This window comes from Oryx dammah, unplaced genomic scaffold, assembly GCF_014754425.2.
Source record: "Oryx dammah isolate SB20612 unplaced genomic scaffold, SCBI_Odam_1.1 HiC_scaffold_2, whole genome shotgun sequence".
Taxonomy (NCBI): Eukaryota; Metazoa; Chordata; class Mammalia; order Artiodactyla; family Bovidae; genus Oryx; species Oryx dammah.
Genome location: NW_024070186.1, coordinates 69,063,168 through 69,081,204, shown reverse-complemented (window position 1 = coordinate 69,081,204; position 18,037 = coordinate 69,063,168). Strand labels below are relative to the sequence as shown.

General features: G+C 38.0%; 1 protein-coding gene across 1 annotated transcript in view; it reads left to right on the top strand.

Moving 5' to 3' along the window:
• The window catches only part of GNB4 (G protein subunit beta 4), a 74,028-nt gene that overhangs the window by 48,740 nt on the left and 7,251 nt on the right, over window positions 1-18,037 (top strand). The window contains exons 3-9 of the mRNA XM_040251365.1: window positions 711-749; window positions 1,437-1,543; window positions 4,266-4,329; window positions 5,723-5,885; window positions 6,879-6,945; window positions 7,053-7,254; window positions 15,363-15,579. Coding sequence (XP_040107299.1) covers window positions 711-749; window positions 1,437-1,543; window positions 4,266-4,329; window positions 5,723-5,885; window positions 6,879-6,945; window positions 7,053-7,254; window positions 15,363-15,579 — 859 coding nt within the window. The remainder of the gene's footprint in view (window positions 1-710; window positions 750-1,436; window positions 1,544-4,265; window positions 4,330-5,722; window positions 5,886-6,878; window positions 6,946-7,052; window positions 7,255-15,362; window positions 15,580-18,037) is intronic.

The following is an 18,037-nucleotide window of genomic DNA, read 5'->3' as shown; positions in this document are numbered from 1 at the left end:
AAGCAATAGAAATAAAACCAAAACTAAACAGATGAGATGTAAACATAATTACCGTATCACCCACCAAGTCTACGTTTAGTTGTATGCCCAGGAGAATTGAAAACATACATACAGACAAAAACTTGTATGTGAGTAATCACAGCATCATTAATCATAAAACCACAAGGTAGAAACAGCATAAATGTCCATCCTGTAATGAATGGATAAGCAAAATGTGATATATTCATACAATGAAATATCAGTCATGAAAAGGAATGAAATACTGACACAGGATACAACATGGGTGAACCTTCAGAACATCACGTTTAAGTGAAGGAAGCCAGACACACGACAATCATGTATTGGATGATTCCATTTGTGTGCATTGTCCTGAGTGGGTAAATCCATTAGAAAGTAAATGAGTGATCACCTGGTGGTGGGGGGAAGAGGGACCTGGAAAGCATAGGGTTTCTTTTTGGGGCGTGATGAAAACGTTCTGTTGCTAGGTAGTGGTCATGGTTGCCCAACTTTGTCAATATCCTAACCAATCCAGCTGCACACATTAAAATGATTTAAGTGGTTAATTTTATGTAATGTGAATTTTCTCAATAAACCAAAGATTGTGTAGTACACTAAGGAGTGTATTTCAAATCTACATTTCCAATGAAAACCTTACTTTAAATCATATCTAGGGATTTCCATGTCTAAATGTATAATCATCTTTATTTCAGGATGCTAGGAAAGCATGTAATGATGCAACGCTTGTTCAGGTAAAGTTTTCTTCTTCCTCAGTTTCTTTAACTAATTGGCATGAAATAGCTTGACAACGATGCAAATGACAGATTCTATTTATTAGTATTTAATTGAAAGAAAAATGAGATCTCTATTAAAAAGGCTTTGTAATTTGTCAGATGCTGTTCAAGAGCCTTTTTAAACATACTTGTGAAAATGAAAGTCTGTGAAAAAGTAAATACTATAAAAATACATAGATTCATATAATATACGTTTCTTTTTTAGATAGCTTCTGCTTCTTTTTGATATGCCCTGATTAAGTTTTTTTCCTTATATAAACTATTAGGAAAGTTTCATTAAAATTGCTCATTTTTATTAAGGATATTTTATGTGCTATTTAAATCAAAAATTGGCTTTCTTTAAATAGTTAACATTATAAATATTTTACTATATGATCATCTATTAGCTTTTTATTTGTGGCTGTTTTTTTTTACTAAGGTTGGACGGTATGTCTATTTTTTTACTTACTAGTCTACAGAAGATGTTCTTATTGGAAGGTGTGCAAATAAATACTTTTTCTTGAGCATTGTAGGAATTATTTATATTAAAATGTCTTCAGTAACTGTCCATTTATTTTATGTCTACTAACTGCCAATTAATTGTTTCTGCTTTATTTTTTGAGCTGTGTCTAAGCTAAAGAATAACATTCTCATCACTTCCTAAAGATCACGTCAAATATGGATTCCGTGGGTCGAATACAAATGCGAACGAGACGTACGCTGAGAGGTCACCTAGCTAAAATCTATGCTATGCACTGGGGATATGATTCAAGGTTTGTACCTGCCATTTTCAAACTGCCTGCAAAATTATTTTCTTGACTCACCACTTGCATTGTCCATTAGAAACAACCTATGTCTATGTAGTGTTTGAAAAAAAAATGCATCTAATATGACTGCTTTGCTCTTAATACAAATATTCATTGACACTTTAAAAGTTTAGAAACCTTTAATATGGAAAAGAAATTTACCTCTCAGAAATACCCTTTATCGAATGATTTAGGAAGAGTGTTTAGGATTTCTTTTCTTTGCAGTGGGGTATGTCAAGGTAGTTTTATTGCATAAATCATCAATACATTTCAGGTAATAAGGAAATATTTGTTGAATATTGCTGTGTACAAGTTACCACATATTGCTATAATTTATTCATTACCTAAATTCATGAAGGATGGAATTACAAAAAGACATTTTCATTGAATACATCTTTTATTCCCCAGCCACACCCTGCAAGTGTGTGTGTAGTGAGAGTGCCTGCGCACACACACACACAGCAGCCATCTGGATTGCAGTTGAATGGTTGGTCGTGACTTGTTTACACGGTTACAGTATGGTCTGTGCTTTTTCCAGAGTATCTGACAATACTACACAGTGTCTGACCCTGCTTCCATAATGGTTGACTTGTTCCTTTGATTTGGTCCATCTAATTGGGAAAACTTCTTAACTAAGAAATTATTTTGGGGGACTTTCCTGGCGGTCCAGTGGCTAAGACTCTGCACTCCCAATGCAGAGGGCTGAGGTTCGATCCCTGATTAGGGAAGTAGATCCCACATGCTACAACTAAAAGTTCACATGCCACAGCTGAAGAACCTGCATGCCGCAACAAAGAGCAAAGATCCCCTGTGCCACGGCCAAGCCCTGGCGTAGCCAGATAAACAATGTTTAAATGAACTTTAAAAATGTATTTATTTATCATTATCACTGGCTGTGCTGGGCTTGCTGCTGCACGGCTTTTCTCCAGTTGTGGTGGGCGGGGGCTCCTCTTCACTGCAGTGTGTGGGCTTCTCATGGCGGTGGCTTCTCGTTGCAGAGCACAGGCTCTAGGGCATGGAGGCTTCTGTAGTTGCAGCTCTCAGGCTCCGGAGCACCAGCGCGGTAGTTGTGGTGCGTGGGCTTAGTTGCTCTATGGCCTGTGAAATGTTCCCTGATTAGGGATTGAAACTGTGTCTCCTGCATTGGCAGGTGGATTCTTTACCACTGAGCCACTGGGGAAGCCCAACCAATTAGTTTTTAATAGACCTTGCGCATGTTTTTTCTCTTCTTCCAGGAGAATCTAAAAATGTTGCTACCTGTTGCTAATGGTTCCCACATCTCAGTATAAATAGGATTCTTGAATACAGTAATATAGAACTTCTGCCTCTTCAGAGGGGATAAATGAAAGTATATAACTAACAACCGACATAAAGCTAGGCCAAATGTTTTTTTTTTTTTCCTTAAGTTTAACATAAGAAGTAATCTAACCATTGAGATAGCAAATACATAACTCAAAATACAATCACTTGAAAATGTTAATGGTTCTTACTTAAAATTTCCTAAAGACTATTAATCTTCATAGAACACGAAGTGTCAGCAAAGCACCTGTCTCACCTTGTCTTTCTACCCATTCTGATTATCAGCCTGTTACTTAACTTTTTTCTCAACTCGGTGCTGATGATACCAGTTGTTTTTAAAAAAGCTTTAGTTCCATCCCATACCCTGTGGTTGTATCTGCCCTTTAATGAAACTTACAGTGATTACTATATAAGAACCTGATAACGTTATTTACCTGCAGTGAAGGGAAATGGGTGGCTGAGTGATAGGAACACAGAATGTGATTCTTTTCTTTGTATATCTATCCTTTTGTATCTTTTGAATTTTGTACCATAGTGAAAAATAAAATTCCCAAAGCAAACAAAAAATCCAGTGGCCTATAACTTCAGTCAAGAGTTCCCAGTTAGCCTGGCAGACAGAGCCTTCTGCTGTTTAAGCCCAGTCTGCTTTTCCAGCTGTTTTTTCCATTTCTTATGAAGTCTGTGTAACTGGGAAATTCTGAAACACCCATTGTATTTTTCCACCTCTGCCATGGAACTTGCCCTCTTTATAGAGTACAGATTTCTCCAGCTTTCAAAATTCCGTTTTTCAAGACGTGTTTTCTTTCACCAGGCTACTTGAATAACTCAGTAGTTATCTGTCCCTCATTTGTTTTCCTATGGCCTTTATTTTATACTACTCCTTTGACTATTTTCACTTACCTAATTTATTTTAGTAAATGTCCTATCTCCACCAGATGGTAGAGGCCCCAAAGGTAGGAGATATCGCCTATGTTGTGCCATTAATACAGCCTTTCCATCACAGGCTCTCAATTGATATTTTTAGATTGAATGAAACATGGTTATTAGACTTACATGTACTTCATTGTCATTATATTTAAGTCAGTACATTCTAAGCCAGTCAACTAAGAGCTACCAAAATCGTGAATAATACCTAGAATGTTATCACCATGAAAAAGTTGGATTATAACCAGAGACATTTTTAGTAAAATCTCTAAAAAATTTATATGTTTACAATTTTTGGCATGCAGAATATATTTTTTTAAGTTGAGAATGTTTCCTGGTATCAAGTTTTTTATTAGAAAAATTATGTTTGTCTTTTCTGAACTGTTCTACATTAATGCAATGCGTAATTAATTTAAACTACTTTTTTCCTCTAAGTATCACATTATTTTTGTGTTTGCTTCTCTAGGCTACTAGTCAGTGCTTCCCAAGATGGAAAATTAATTATTTGGGATAGCTATACAACAAATAAGGTAGAATTTTTTAATCATCCTCTTATATAACCTTTTATTTGGTTTGATAAACCAATTCTTTCCTTTATTCTATTACTTCAAGGTTATAATTTCTTCCTGGGATAAATTTATTCCATTAATTTTTACTTAGGTCCTCTCTTTAGGCCTAGTATTTGCTTTTAATATTTAGCCCTTTTTTTATTCCCAAAGACAACTCTAGGAATATAGTTCAGTGTGTCTTGAGTCCCATATTTCATACTCAAATATTAAAAGATAGTGTGCATCAGTTTTACATACAAATGATTTTTGTAAAGTTCCCATTTCCTAATGTGACAATGACCTTATAGTTTTATTTTTAGTTGTGGATAAGCTGGAATGTTAGGCATTGATTTGTGCTTCTGGGCTGTTCAGAAGATTGAATAGGTTGGAGGCAGATTACAACTTGTTTAGATCCCTTGATGGTAAAAACTAGTGGGTTCTTCTAATGTCTCCTGGAAAGAATTCCTGATGTAGAGGTGTTGAGTGGTAGTGGAAAAGCTCCAAGAAAACGCTCACAAGTCAAATACTTTTAGATTCTACGTACACTTATACCACTGTTTCCATTAAAGATTTAGAAGTACTGTTTTGTGAAGCAAACAGTAACTTCAGCCTGCTTGAGAATTTAAAAGCTAGCTAAGATAGATTTGTAATATAATAGTTTTCTTAGTTTTTTTTGTGTCAATCAATGACTTTCAGCTATATTTCCTAAAATGAAAAATACTCTTTTGGGTTAAGTGAGAGCATAGTAATCACACAATATGTTGATTCTGTGTCTGGGCCATTTAGCCTGATGTTTCCATTCACATTAAACTGTGCTACCTGATTTGCAAATGCTTGATGTTGGGTAATAAGACATCAGACAATGGTGTGAGTAGATCAGTGCAAACTATTACCATTGTTCAAATTCAAGCCCAGAATACGAGTTATTAGAAAAACATAGTTCTTCATGGAAGGACCATTCTATTCAACTCCAGATCTTGTATTGTTCAGTGTTCTGTTGTAGGAAATTCCTCTTTTGCACACTACTGCAAAAAGCCAAGAATTTTATTAAGTTTTTTTTTTTAACATTTTACACTTAATATTTCAAACAGCTCTGTTAGTGTTGAAACATTCTCTGTCTTTGTTCTTCCTAAAAGAATACTTTCTGAAAAGAGCACTCAAATCCAAATGATTTGCAATATGTGGAAAATATAACGGGCATTTTAGTGTGCGTTTGTTTTTTTTAATTCAGTTTCTCAGCTCAGTGTATTCTTTATTTTACTTGGCTTATTTTTAAGCTATATTTACGTTTGAGTAATATCTGCTTCACTGTAAATAGGTTTGAAAAATCCATGACTTCTGCAATATTAGTTTTGATGTTGTGTTTGTTCTGCAGATGCATGCTATCCCTTTGCGGTCTTCCTGGGTGATGACCTGTGCTTATGCTCCCTCTGGTAATTATGTCGCTTGTGGAGGACTGGACAACATCTGTTCTATATATAACTTAAAAACCAGAGAGGGCAATGTGAGAGTGAGCCGAGAGTTACCGGGTCACACAGGTGAGCTTCGCTACATACTGTCCTTTCCTCCCAAATTTGACTTCTCTGAAGATCAAGGAGAAAGAGGGACAAAAGGGGCTCAACTGACCAAAGGATGCATGTTAGTCAAGTGAGAATGAAAATTACTGTCAATCTGAGAAGCATTGACTTTTTATAATTATACAAATGATGACTCTACTTCTATTTTTCTTTTAAAAATAGTATTGTTTTGTAGAAATTACTTATTGCAAAAAATTCAAACAATAATGAATACAGAAAGAAAGCAAATATGATTTTCTGTATTCTCTGCAAACCTATAACAATTATGGCATTTGGATGCTTCATTAGGTAATTGAAAGTGTTTATCAAGATACATTTATGAAGTATCTTTTCACTGTGTGATAATGCATTGCTTTATTAGTGTGCACACCATAGTTTATCAGTATAGTATTTGGCTAACAGTGTTCATAGGAATTTGTTGCCACTTACCAGGTTTCAGCCTCTCTGAATTCTTGGAAGTACTGTTTGGCTATAATTTTTATAAAATTTCTGTAATGGTATTCCTCCTGCTATTTTCATATTCTGAACAACTGGTGAATTCTGAGCATTCGAATCCACCTTTTTTTTTTTTTGAATCCATCTTTTTAATGAAGCTTTCACTTAGGTTTTTAAAGTATTTCTCCAAGGTACTTAACCCAGTCTGCTATAGATTATAGATATTTGTATTAAGGCGTATCCTTCTCCTAAGTAATTGTAGTAGGTGGAAGGGACTGGGTCTTTTACTCAAGTGTGTAACTTTCAGAGTCATTGACATAGTAAATACCTAAGAGAGGGTTTGTTGGTAAAATAAAGTTGTAGGCAGCATAGAATTGGACGTTATTAAAAGTAGAACTATAGATTTTACTAACAAACACTTGTTGCCCAGGTATTATATTTTTAAAATACATATTACTATTTTATATGATAATTGAATTAATCAGTGATAACCTAACATTTGTTATCTCTATGCTGTAGGCTACTTGTCCTGCTGTCGGTTTTTAGATGATAGCCAAATAGTTACAAGTTCAGGAGACACAACTTGGTAAGTTTACTCCAGAAGATTACTAATTTGAGGTTGAGTGTGGTAGTAGGAATTAATGCAAGAGGGGAGAACAGTCATTAATGATTTCTGTCTATTTTTGACAATAGTGCTTTATGGGACATTGAAACTGCCCAGCAGACCACCACGTTCACTGGGCATTCTGGAGATGTGATGAGTCTTTCACTGAGTCCTGACATGAGGACTTTTGTTTCCGGTGCTTGTGATGCCTCTTCAAAATTATGGGATATTCGAGATGGAATGTGCAGACAGTCTTTCACTGGGCATGTGTCGGATATTAATGCTGTCAGTGTAAGTGAACAGCATTTCTAAGGAAAATTTATTGTGCATATAAAGTGTTGAACTCCATAGTATGATTTTAACAACAAATTCCCTTTAAGGATTCTATAAATAATGTATTCTTCAGTTCAATTCAGTTCAGTTCAGTCGCTCAGTCGTGTCTGACTCTTTGCGACCCCATGAATCGCAGCACGCCAGGCCTCCCTGTCCATCACCATCTCCTGGAGTTCACTCAGACTGACGACCATCGAGTCCGTGATGCCATCCAGCCATCTCATCCTGGGTTGTCCCCTTCTCCTCCTGCCCCCAATCCCTCCCAGCATCAGAGTCTTTTCCAATGAGTCAACTCTTTGCATGAGGTGGCTAAAGTACTGGAGCTTCAGCTTTAGCATCAGTCCTTCCAAAGAAATCCCAGGGTTGATCTCCTTCAGAATGGACTGGTTGGATTTCCTTGCAATCCAAGGGACTCTCAAGAGTCTTCTCCAACACCACAGTTCAAAAGCATCAATTCTTCAGCGCTCAGCCTTCTTCACAGTCCAACTCTCACATCCATACATGACCACAGGAAAAACCATAGCCTTGACTAGACAGACCTTAGTTGGCAAAGTAATGTCTCTGCTTTTGAATATGCTATCTAGGTTGGTCATAACTTTTCTTCCAAGGAGTAAGTGTCTTTTAATTTCATGGCTGCAGTCACCATCTGCAGTGATTTTGGAGCCCCAAAAAATAAAGTCTGACACTGTTTGTACTGTTTCCCCAATGTGTTCTTAACAACATTTAATCCCCAAATAATAAGAGTTTGATTTTTTTTTAATGGAAAGGTTTTAATAGGCCTAAGTCTTCATTTGCAGGGGAACAGGAATAAGTTTAATTTCTAGATTTACAGGGCAAGATAATCTTGAACAAAAAAAGTGGATCCAGAGTATCAGCTGTGTTCAGAGGAGAACAGTGTCCTGTATCTCCACAGTCAGGGGAACAACCCCAAGAGAGAGCAGTCAGGAAGACAGAGGTGGCTATTTAATGTAGAGAGCATAGCTTTTGAAATCCACCAAACCCTGGATTGAATCTTATTAATCTGGGAATCAGCTGTGTGAGATCAGGTGGGCTACTTAACCTCTGTGAGCCACACATTCCTCCATAGGAATAATGCTACCATGGTGTGGAAACTAAATGAAACGAGATGGATGCTCAGTAAATGGTATAAATTATTTATAAGCTCCTTCATATTAAGGAAAAAACAATTCAGACATGTAGCCACAAGTAGATTAAGCCAGAAAATAACTCCGTATATATGAGAGTGAACTAGACATACGTGTATAAATTAAAGCCCAAAGGCATTTTGAATGACAATCAAAATGGTTTATCAGTCAGGATTGAGGGGAGGGGTATTAGAAAGTGGGATACTCCTTGACTTAGGTAAATTGTACTATGCAGATCAGATGTCAGAATGTATACAGGTGACTAGATTTTCCAAAAGTACTGTAATTGCTACTGTATATATGTATAAGATGTACTCTGATTTTTCACTAAGATATTTTGGGGATAAATTTTATTTATCATGTACATGTTGAAAGTCACTTTTATATCATCTTTTAGAGACTATCAGAGAAAGTAAAGGCTCTGTGACCTCCCCTGCTATTAGGCCAGCCTGGCTTGCAGAGTAGACTTTTAGAGCAGGCACATCCAATCCTGTCCATTTCACATCCCACCGCCTTTATCAAGTTGATCTCTTCTGTTCCTAGTTTGCTGCAGATTTATCGAGAATGAGTGTTGAAGTTTATCAAATGGTTTTTCTTCATCTATTGAGATGATCATGTGGTTTTATCTTTTTCAGTCTGCTAAATGGTGAATTTACATGAGTTGAATTTCAAATATTAACCTAACCCTACATTTAGCCTCACTTGCCTTTAATACATAATCATTTTTTATTTACTGGTGGATATTGATATGTTGAAAATTTAAGATTTGCATCCATATTGATATGATATGATTTTTCATTTCTTGAGAAATTTTGTTCCCACTTTGGTATTAGCTTAATGCTAGACTCATAGGAGGAGCTGGGAAGTTAACACTTTGTGTGGAATTGATAAGATTTCATCCTTAATTGTTTGGTTGACTTTTTCTTGTGTGAGAAGAAATTTAACTAAAAATTTAATGTCCTAATTAGATTTAGGCCTACTTCAATGGTGCCCCACTCCCGTACTCTTGCCTGGAAAATCCCACGGACGGAGGAGCCTGGTAGGCTGCAGTCCATGGGGTCACGAAGAGTTGGACATAACTGAGCGACTTCCCTTTCACTTTCACTTTCATGCATTGGAGAAGGAAATGGCAACCCACTCCAGTGTTCTTGCTTGCAGAATCCCAGGGACGGGGGAGCCTGGTGGGCTGCCGTCTATGGGGTTGCACAGAGATGGACACGACTGAAGCGACTTAGCAGCAGCAGCAGCAAGCTATCCATTTCTTCGCGAGTAAGCTTTGGTAGAGTTTGCCTTTCAAGAAATTTGGCTCTGTAACCTGTGTTGTCAGATGTGTTAGCTTACAGTTGTTCATAATATTCCCTTATTTTTCTTTTGATAGCTGTGGAATCTATAGGGGATCTCATTCATGATATTGGTAACTTGTCCCTTAGTTTTTTCCTGATTGGTCTTGTGGGTTGAATTGAATACCTCTAAAAATTTACATGTTGAAGTCCTAAACCCCAGTACCTCAGATTGTGACCTTATTTGAAAATAGTTATTGCAGATATAATTAATTAGTTGGGTCATCCTGGAGTGGTGTCCCCCTTAATCCAATATGACTCTTGCTCTTAGAAAAGGGAAATTTAGAGACAAACACACAGTGTTAACAGTGTGACGAGACATAGGAAGATAGCCAGCCCATCTGTAAACCAAGCCCATCTGTTAGATTGGCCTAACAGACCCTTTTTAGGCCTCAGACACCTTGATTTCAGACTTCTACCCTCCAGACCTATGAAATGATAAGTTTTTATTGTATAAGCCATTCAGCTTGTGTTCCTTTGTTACAGCAGGTCTAGCAAACTAATGCATTTGGTTAAAGGTTTATCGGGGCTTCCCTGGTAGCTCAGTTGGTAAAGAATCCACCTACAATGCAGGAGATCCAGGTTTGATCCCTGGCTGGGGAAGATTCCCCTGGAGAAGGAAATGGCAACTCACTCCAGTATTCTTGCCTGGAAAATCCCATGGACCGAAGAGCCTGGTGGGCTACAGTCCATGGGGTCACAGAGAGTCAGACACAACTTCATCAGTTTTTTAAATTTATCTTCTCAAAGAACCATTTTTGGCATCAAAGAGTCTCTGTTTTCTCTTTGATTTATTTTTCACTCTTATCTTTATTATTTCTTTTCTTCTGCTTACATGGGTTTTGTTTGCTTTCCTGTTTCTCATTTCTTAAGGCAGAAGCTGGTATCATTGGTTTGATACCTTTCCTCTTTTCTAATATTGGAACTTAAAGTTATAAGTTTCTTTCTAAGCATTGCTTTTTGCTACATTCCACAAATTTTGATTCATTTTCATTTAGTGAAAAATTCTTCATAATTTTCCTTTTGATCTCTTTGACCCATGAAGTTATTTAGAACTAGCTTCTATGGTTTTAATTATTTGTAGATTTTTAAGATATCTTTATTTTTGCGTTTCCCTGATGATTAGTGATGCTGAGCATCTTTTCGTGTGTCCCTTTGCTGTTTGTATGTCTTCTTTGGAAAAATGTCTATTTAGCTCTCCTGTCTGTATTTTAATCAGGTAATTTGGGTTTTTGATACTGAGTTTTGCAGATTGTTTGCATGTTTTGAATATTAACCTTGTTTTGGATATATTGTTTGCAAGTATCTTCTCTCACTTAGGAGGCTGCCTTTTCCTTTTCTCAGTCGTTTCTTCATGTGCAAAAGCTTTTTCTAGTTTGGTTTAGTTGCATTTGTTTATTTTTGCTTTTGCTTTCCTTGCCTGAAGGGACAGATCCCAAAAAAAATATTGCTAAGGCTTGTGTCAAAGAGCATGCGTGTGTTAGTTACTCAGTTGTGTCCGACTCTTTGCGATCCCACGGACTGTAACCCACCAGGCTCCTCTGTCCATTGGATTCTCCAGGCAAGAATACTGGAGTGGGTTGCCATTTCCTTCTCCAGAGGATCTTCTCGACCCAGGGGTCGAACCCTGGTCTCCTGCATCACAGGTAGAGTCTTTACTGCTGGGAATTCACTGGCAGTCCAGTGGTTAGGACTCTGTGCTTTCATTGCAAAGGGCCTGAGTTTGATCCCTGGTTTGGGAACTAAAATCCCACAAGCCACACAGTATGGAAAAAAAGAAAAAAAGCATACTGCCTATGTTCTAGGAGATTTATGGCTTCAAATTTATACATCTAAGTATTTAATCCATTTGAGATTATTTTTATATATATGGTATGAGAAAGTCATCCAGTTTGATGCTTTTGCATGGAGCTAGCCAGTTTTCCCAACACCATTTATTGTCTTTTCCTTATTGTATATTCTTGCCTCCTTTGTTGTTGACTGTGTGTTTATGGGTTTATTTCTGGGCTATTCTGTTCCATTGATCTGTGTATCTGTTTTAGTGTCAGTAATGTACACTTTTGATTCCTGTAGCTTTGTAGTACAGTTTGCAATCAGGGCCTATGATACTTTCAAAAAATTTTTATATATTTTTTTAATATAAATTTATTTTAATTGGAGGTTAATTACTTTACAATATTGTATTGGTTTTGCCATACATCATCATGAATCCGCCACAGGTATACACATGTTCCCCATCCTGAACCCCCCTCCCTCCTCCCTCCCTGTACCATCCCTCTGGGTCGTCTCAGTGCACCAGCCCCAAGCATCCAGTATCATGCTTCGAACCTGGACTGGCGATTCATTTCATATATGATATTATACATGTTTCAATGCCATTCTCCCAAATCATCCCACCCTCTCCCTCTCCCACAGAGTCCAAAAGACTGTTCTATACATCTGTGTCTCTTTTGCTGTCTCGCATACAGGGTTATCATTACCATCTTTCTAAATTCCATATATATGTGTTAGTATACTGTATTGGTGTTTTTCTTTCTGGCTTACCTTCACTCTATAATCGGCTCCAGTTTCATCCACCTCATTAGAACTGATTCAAATGTATGCTTTTTAATGGTTGAGTAATACTCCATTGTGTATATGTACCACTGCTTTCTTATCCATTCATCTGCTGATGGACATCTAGGTTGCTTCCATGTCCTGGTTATTATAAACAGTGCTGCGATGAACATTGGGGTACATGTGTCTCTTTCACTTCTGGTTTCCTCGGTGTGTATGCCCAGCAGTGGGATTGCTGGGTCATAAGGCAGTTCTATTTCCAGTTTTTTAAGGAAATCTCCACACTGTTCTCCATAGTGGCTGTACTAGTTTGCATTCCCACCAACAGTGTAAGAGGGTTCCCTTTTCTCCACACCCTCTCCAGCATTTATTGCTTGTAGACTTTTGGATCACAGCCATTCTGACTGGCGTGAAATGGTGCCTCAGTGTGGTTTTAATTTGCATTTCTCTGATAATGAGTGATATTGAGCATCTTTTCATGTGTTTGTTAGCCATCTGTATGTCTTCTTTGGAGAAATGTCTATTTAGTTCTGTGGCCCATTTTTTGATTGAGTCATTTATTTTTCTGGAATTGAGCTGCAGGATTTGCTTGTATATTTTTGAGATTAGTTGTTTGTCAGTTGCTTCATTTGCTATTATTTTCTCCCTTTCTGAAGGCTGTCTTTTCACTTTGCTTAGTTTCCTTTGTTGTGCAGAAGCTTTTAAGTTTAATTAGGTCCCGTTTGTTTATTTTTGCTTTTATTTCCAATGTTCTGGGAGGTGGATCATAGAGGATCCTGCCGTGATTTATGTCAGAGAGTGTTTTGCCTGTGTTCTCCTCTAGGAGTTTTATAGTTTCTGGTCTTACATTTAGATCTTTAATCCATTTTGAGTTTATTTTTGTGTATGGTGTTAGAAAGTGTTCTAGTTTCATTCTTTTACAAGTGGTTGACCAGTTTTCCCAGCACCACTTATTAAAGAGATTGTCTTTTCTCCATTGTATATTCTTGCCTCCTTTGTCAAAGATAAGGTGTCCATAGGTGCGTGGGTTTATCTCTAGGCTTTCTATTTTGTTCCATTGATATATATTTCTGTCTTTGTGCCAGTACCATACTGTCTTGATGACTGTGGCTTTGTAGTAGAACCTGAAGTCAGGCAGGTTGATTCCTCCAGTTCCATTCTTCCTCAAGATTGCTTTGGCTATTCGAGGTTTTTTGTATTTCCATACAAATTGTGCAATTGTGTGTTCTAGCTCTGTGAAAAATACCGTTGGTTATTTTTTTTTAAGTAAACAATATTAGAAGGAAAATGATAAGCTGTATTTGCCACAAAGAAAACAAATTTATTCTTCATTTTATTCCTGCAGATCAATAGGTCCTAAAAAAGCAATACAGATGACCAGTAGATATATGAAGAGAAGTGATTTCTTCTTTGTAAAAAGTGTTGAGTAGTGCCACAATATCTGAGAAACGAGGTTCACAAACTAATAATGCATAGTTTTTTTCTGTGTGTGTGTATGTGTGTGTGTGTGTTTGCATGCACGCACGTGAGAACATTTAGTCTACTGCTAGCTTCACTTCATAGCCTAGCCTAACTGGATGATTTATGTTCTCTTTTATAAAATGTTTCTATTTATTTCTCATAATGAGGTTTTTGGAACATGTCTTTGAGTCCACATTCATATATGCTAAGTTGCTTTAGTCGTGTCCGACTCTGTGTGACCCCATAGACGGCAGCCCACCAGGCTCCGCTGTCCCTGGGATTCTCTAGGCAAGAACACTGGAGTGGGTTGCCATTTCCTTCTCCAACGCATGAAAGTGAAAAGTGAAAGTGAAGCCACTCAGTTGTGTCCGACTCTTCGCAACCCCATGGACTGCAGCCCACCAGGCTCCTCTGTCCATGGGATTTTCCAGCAAGAGTACTGGAGTGGGGTGCCATTGCCTTCTATAAATACTATAAATAGTAATATTTGATTTAAATGTTTTAGTAAAACATATGGAGGATCAGGGGCTTCCCTGGTGACTCAAGGGCAAAGTTTCCACCTGCCAAAGCAGGAGATGTGGGTTGATCCCTGGGTTGGGAAGATCTGGAGAAGGAAGGATTTGCCTGGGAACTTCCATGGACAGAGGAGCCTGGCAGGCTACATACAGTCCAAGGGGTTGCAAAAAAGTGTCTACGACTCAGTGACTAAACTACAGCAGAGGACCAGAGCCAGGATTTATTGAATATGTGTCTTGTGCTGAACAATGGGTTATGGATCCTTTGTGTGTGTTATTTCACTCTGCCCTAACCAACATGCTAAAGCCGAAACTAAGGCTTCCAAGGCGGCACTAGTGGCAGAGAACCTGCCTCCCAACGCAGGAGACATAAGAGATGCCGGTTTGATCCCTGGGTCAGAAAGATCCCCCGGAGGAGGGCATAGCAACCCACTCCAATATTCTTGTCTGGAGAATCCCATGGACAGAGAAGCCTGGTGGACTACAGTCCATAGGGTTGCAGAGTCAGACACGACTGAAACGACTTAGCACGCAGCATGCACAAGGCCCAAGTGTTCAGGAATCTTCAGTGATTAAAATCACTCGCCTGATCCAAAGCCAAGTTGAAATTTAAATCTAGGTCTGTCTTACCCACTCCTGATAGTCCCTTGGACTACAAGGAGATCTATCCAGTCCGTCCTATAGGAAATCAGTCCTGACTATTCGTTGGAAGGACTGATACTGAAGCTGAAATTCCAGTATTTTGGCCACCTGATGCCAAGAACTGACTCATTGGAAAAGACCCTGATGCTGGGAAAGATTGAAGACAGGAGGAGAAGGGGACAGTAGAGGATGTGATGGTTGGATGATATCACTGACTCGATGGACAGGAGTTTGAGCAAGCTCTGGGACATGGGAAGCCTGGCGTGCTGCAGTCCCTGGGGTCGTAAAGAGTGGGACACAAATGAGCTACTGAACTGAACTGTCTTACCTCAGAGTCCATCATTACACTGCCTTACATAACTTTTGTGTACTTACATGGAATAAGTGTTTGTTGCTTTTCTTTCTAGTTTTTCCCAAATGGATATGCCTTTGCCACTGGCTCTGATGATGCCACTTGCCGGCTCTTTGACCTTCGTGCAGACCAAGAGTTATTATTGTATTCTCATGACAATATCATCTGTGGGATCACTTCTGTAGCTTTTTCAAAAAGTGGGCGTCTCCTGTTAGCTGGCTATGATGACTTCAATTGTAACGTTTGGGACACACTCAAAGGAGATCGTGCAGGTCAGTAAACTGGTACACATTAGTTTTTTATTTTGTCAGGAAACATGAAGTTTCCTATCAGTTGTTCTTGAGGTATCCTGGATACCCTGGGGAATGGCAACCTGGCAGTTTTCATTCATGGCTGTTGTTAACCTTTGAGTTCAGTTACAGTTCATAGACCGCATTTATGTTTCTATTTTCTAAAGAGTAATATCTGATTATATATTTTCATGTTTGGTAAGTTTTGACATAAAGATGAACAGTGAATATAATTTAGTGTGGTCTTCCAGATTACAGTTTGCTTATAATCTGACAGGAAACATTGTAATTGCTGTGCATCCTCTTTTTGGTTCAGATCTTGTCTAGGAAAGGGCATAGAATCACTGTCTCCTCTTAATCTCATCCTCTGAGCTCTCCCCTGCAGCTTCTGAAATTCTAGCATCAAGTTGTACTGGGGACTGTCATTAATAACAAATTACGGAGTGACTTAAAATGTTTTTTAGAATCAAAATTATATGGAAAGAATCAACTAGGTCTACATGAGTTTTTACTGAAACACAGCAGTCTTGTGACCTCAGCCCATATTTTCTGCTCCTAGAGGTAGCTACTTTTAAGTATTTATTTCTGTATCTTTAAATTACATACCTGTATTGATTTTTTTTTTTTATTAACATTTAGGCATCATCTCTTGAGGTTTGGCTTTAACATTCTTCCTCCTACCTCAGCTTCCTTCTTCCAATTTTTCCCATGTAGTCAATTCTGTTTAGAACATCAGTCAGTGTTTATTACACACTTAGGAATTTTTAAAACAGTACTTACTGCTGAGCAGTGACGTTATGTATGTGACTTCTTTTGCGATGCAGCTTCTTAATATTCTCTAGGGTCAGGTTATTGGACTTTTTAATTTTTTGGCTCACATTCTTACTTTTGATGTGCTTCTCATTACTCTTCAAACTTTCCGCAAGTTTTGCTGTGTCTCGAGGTAGATTCATTTCCGTCTATCATTCTGAGTATTCAGTGGACCTTTTAGATCTTGAAACATATACTCTCTAGCACTGGGAAGTTTTAGGGGGCTCATTTAATCAGTTGCACATTTTTCTCCTTTATCATTCTCTTTTTAGGACTCCCATTATTCTGATGTTGGACTTCTTGGACTTTCCTTTGACTTTCTTACTTTCTCTATTTGCCATCTGTCTTTTTTTGCCTTTATGTTCTGGGAGAAATCCTTGCCTTTTCTTTCCATCAACCATCTGTTAAGCTTTGGTTTTCCATTTTTGCTACTATCTTTTTGAGATTTTTTCTTTTAAGGGCATTCTTTTATTCATGAATAAAAGTCTTTTGTTTCTGTAGGGTCATTAACGAAAGCCTCTCTTGAAGTTTTCTTTAAGCATAATCTTTTGTTTTCCAAGTTGCCTTTTCTCCCCCTTATTTTTTTTTCAGTCTCCTGTATAGTGTATTTCCTTGAAACTCTGATGATTTTTAGCCTCTTAATTATCCTTAAGAGTGAGGCATTAAAACTGTCTGAAAGCCCTCTGTGTATGCTTGGGGTGTACTGACAGTTGGCCTCATTGAACAATGATCTAGCCAGGCTTTCATTAAGGAATTTCTGGTATGTCTTATGACCTTTTCCCCCTTGGGTCTGCTGTGTTCTCTGATGTGGATTTTTCCATTTTTCTACCTGGAATCTCTAAGCTGACTGACAGTTTAGGGGCTGATTTCAGGAAGAAAGCTGGAGTGCAAAACAGGAAGTAAACTTTCCTTATTCCCCAGCTTTCAGTAGTTGCACTGATCTCAGCTGTGCCTGTTTTCTTCCAGTTAAGAGACCCTCTTGTTCTCTCTTTAGCACATCTCTAGTCTTGTGTTCTGGGCAGGATGATAAATCATCTGACTCTGCAGAGTGAAGGTAGAGACCTGGAGAGTCTAATCGATGCCCAGATGTTTTCTAATGCAGTCTTCATTTACCCCATCTTTGCTTCTGTGGTTCCAGAGATAGTTGGTCCCACTAGTTTCTGACCCCTTTGGAGCAGTCATTTTTGTTGTTGTTGGCTTATCAGATCATTTGCTTTGAACTTAGCATTTTGGGGTCCATTAATAATCACCAGCAGCATACAGCTCACAAACTTTTGTTGCCATTGCTCTCATATCCTTGCTGTCCTTGTGGCCTTGTATCCTTACCCTTTTAAATTCCTGTAGTTTTGAGGTTTCTGAAGTAGAGGCAGTGTCAGCATTACTAGGCATAATTTTCTACAGCCTCTCTTAAGAGACTGCAGAAGAGTTCATGGTTTAGCTGATTACTTTTTTGAGGTATTATGTGGGTTTTGCCTGGATTGAATCAGTATCTGTAACAAAACAGAAATGTGTTTGTTTTTCATATTTTTTAACATCTGCTTGAGATTTAGTTTTGCTTTGCTGATAGTTGTTTGGTTTCAGGTTGACTCAACTGGCTACTTTCACCTTAAAATTGAATTGTGACATGAAT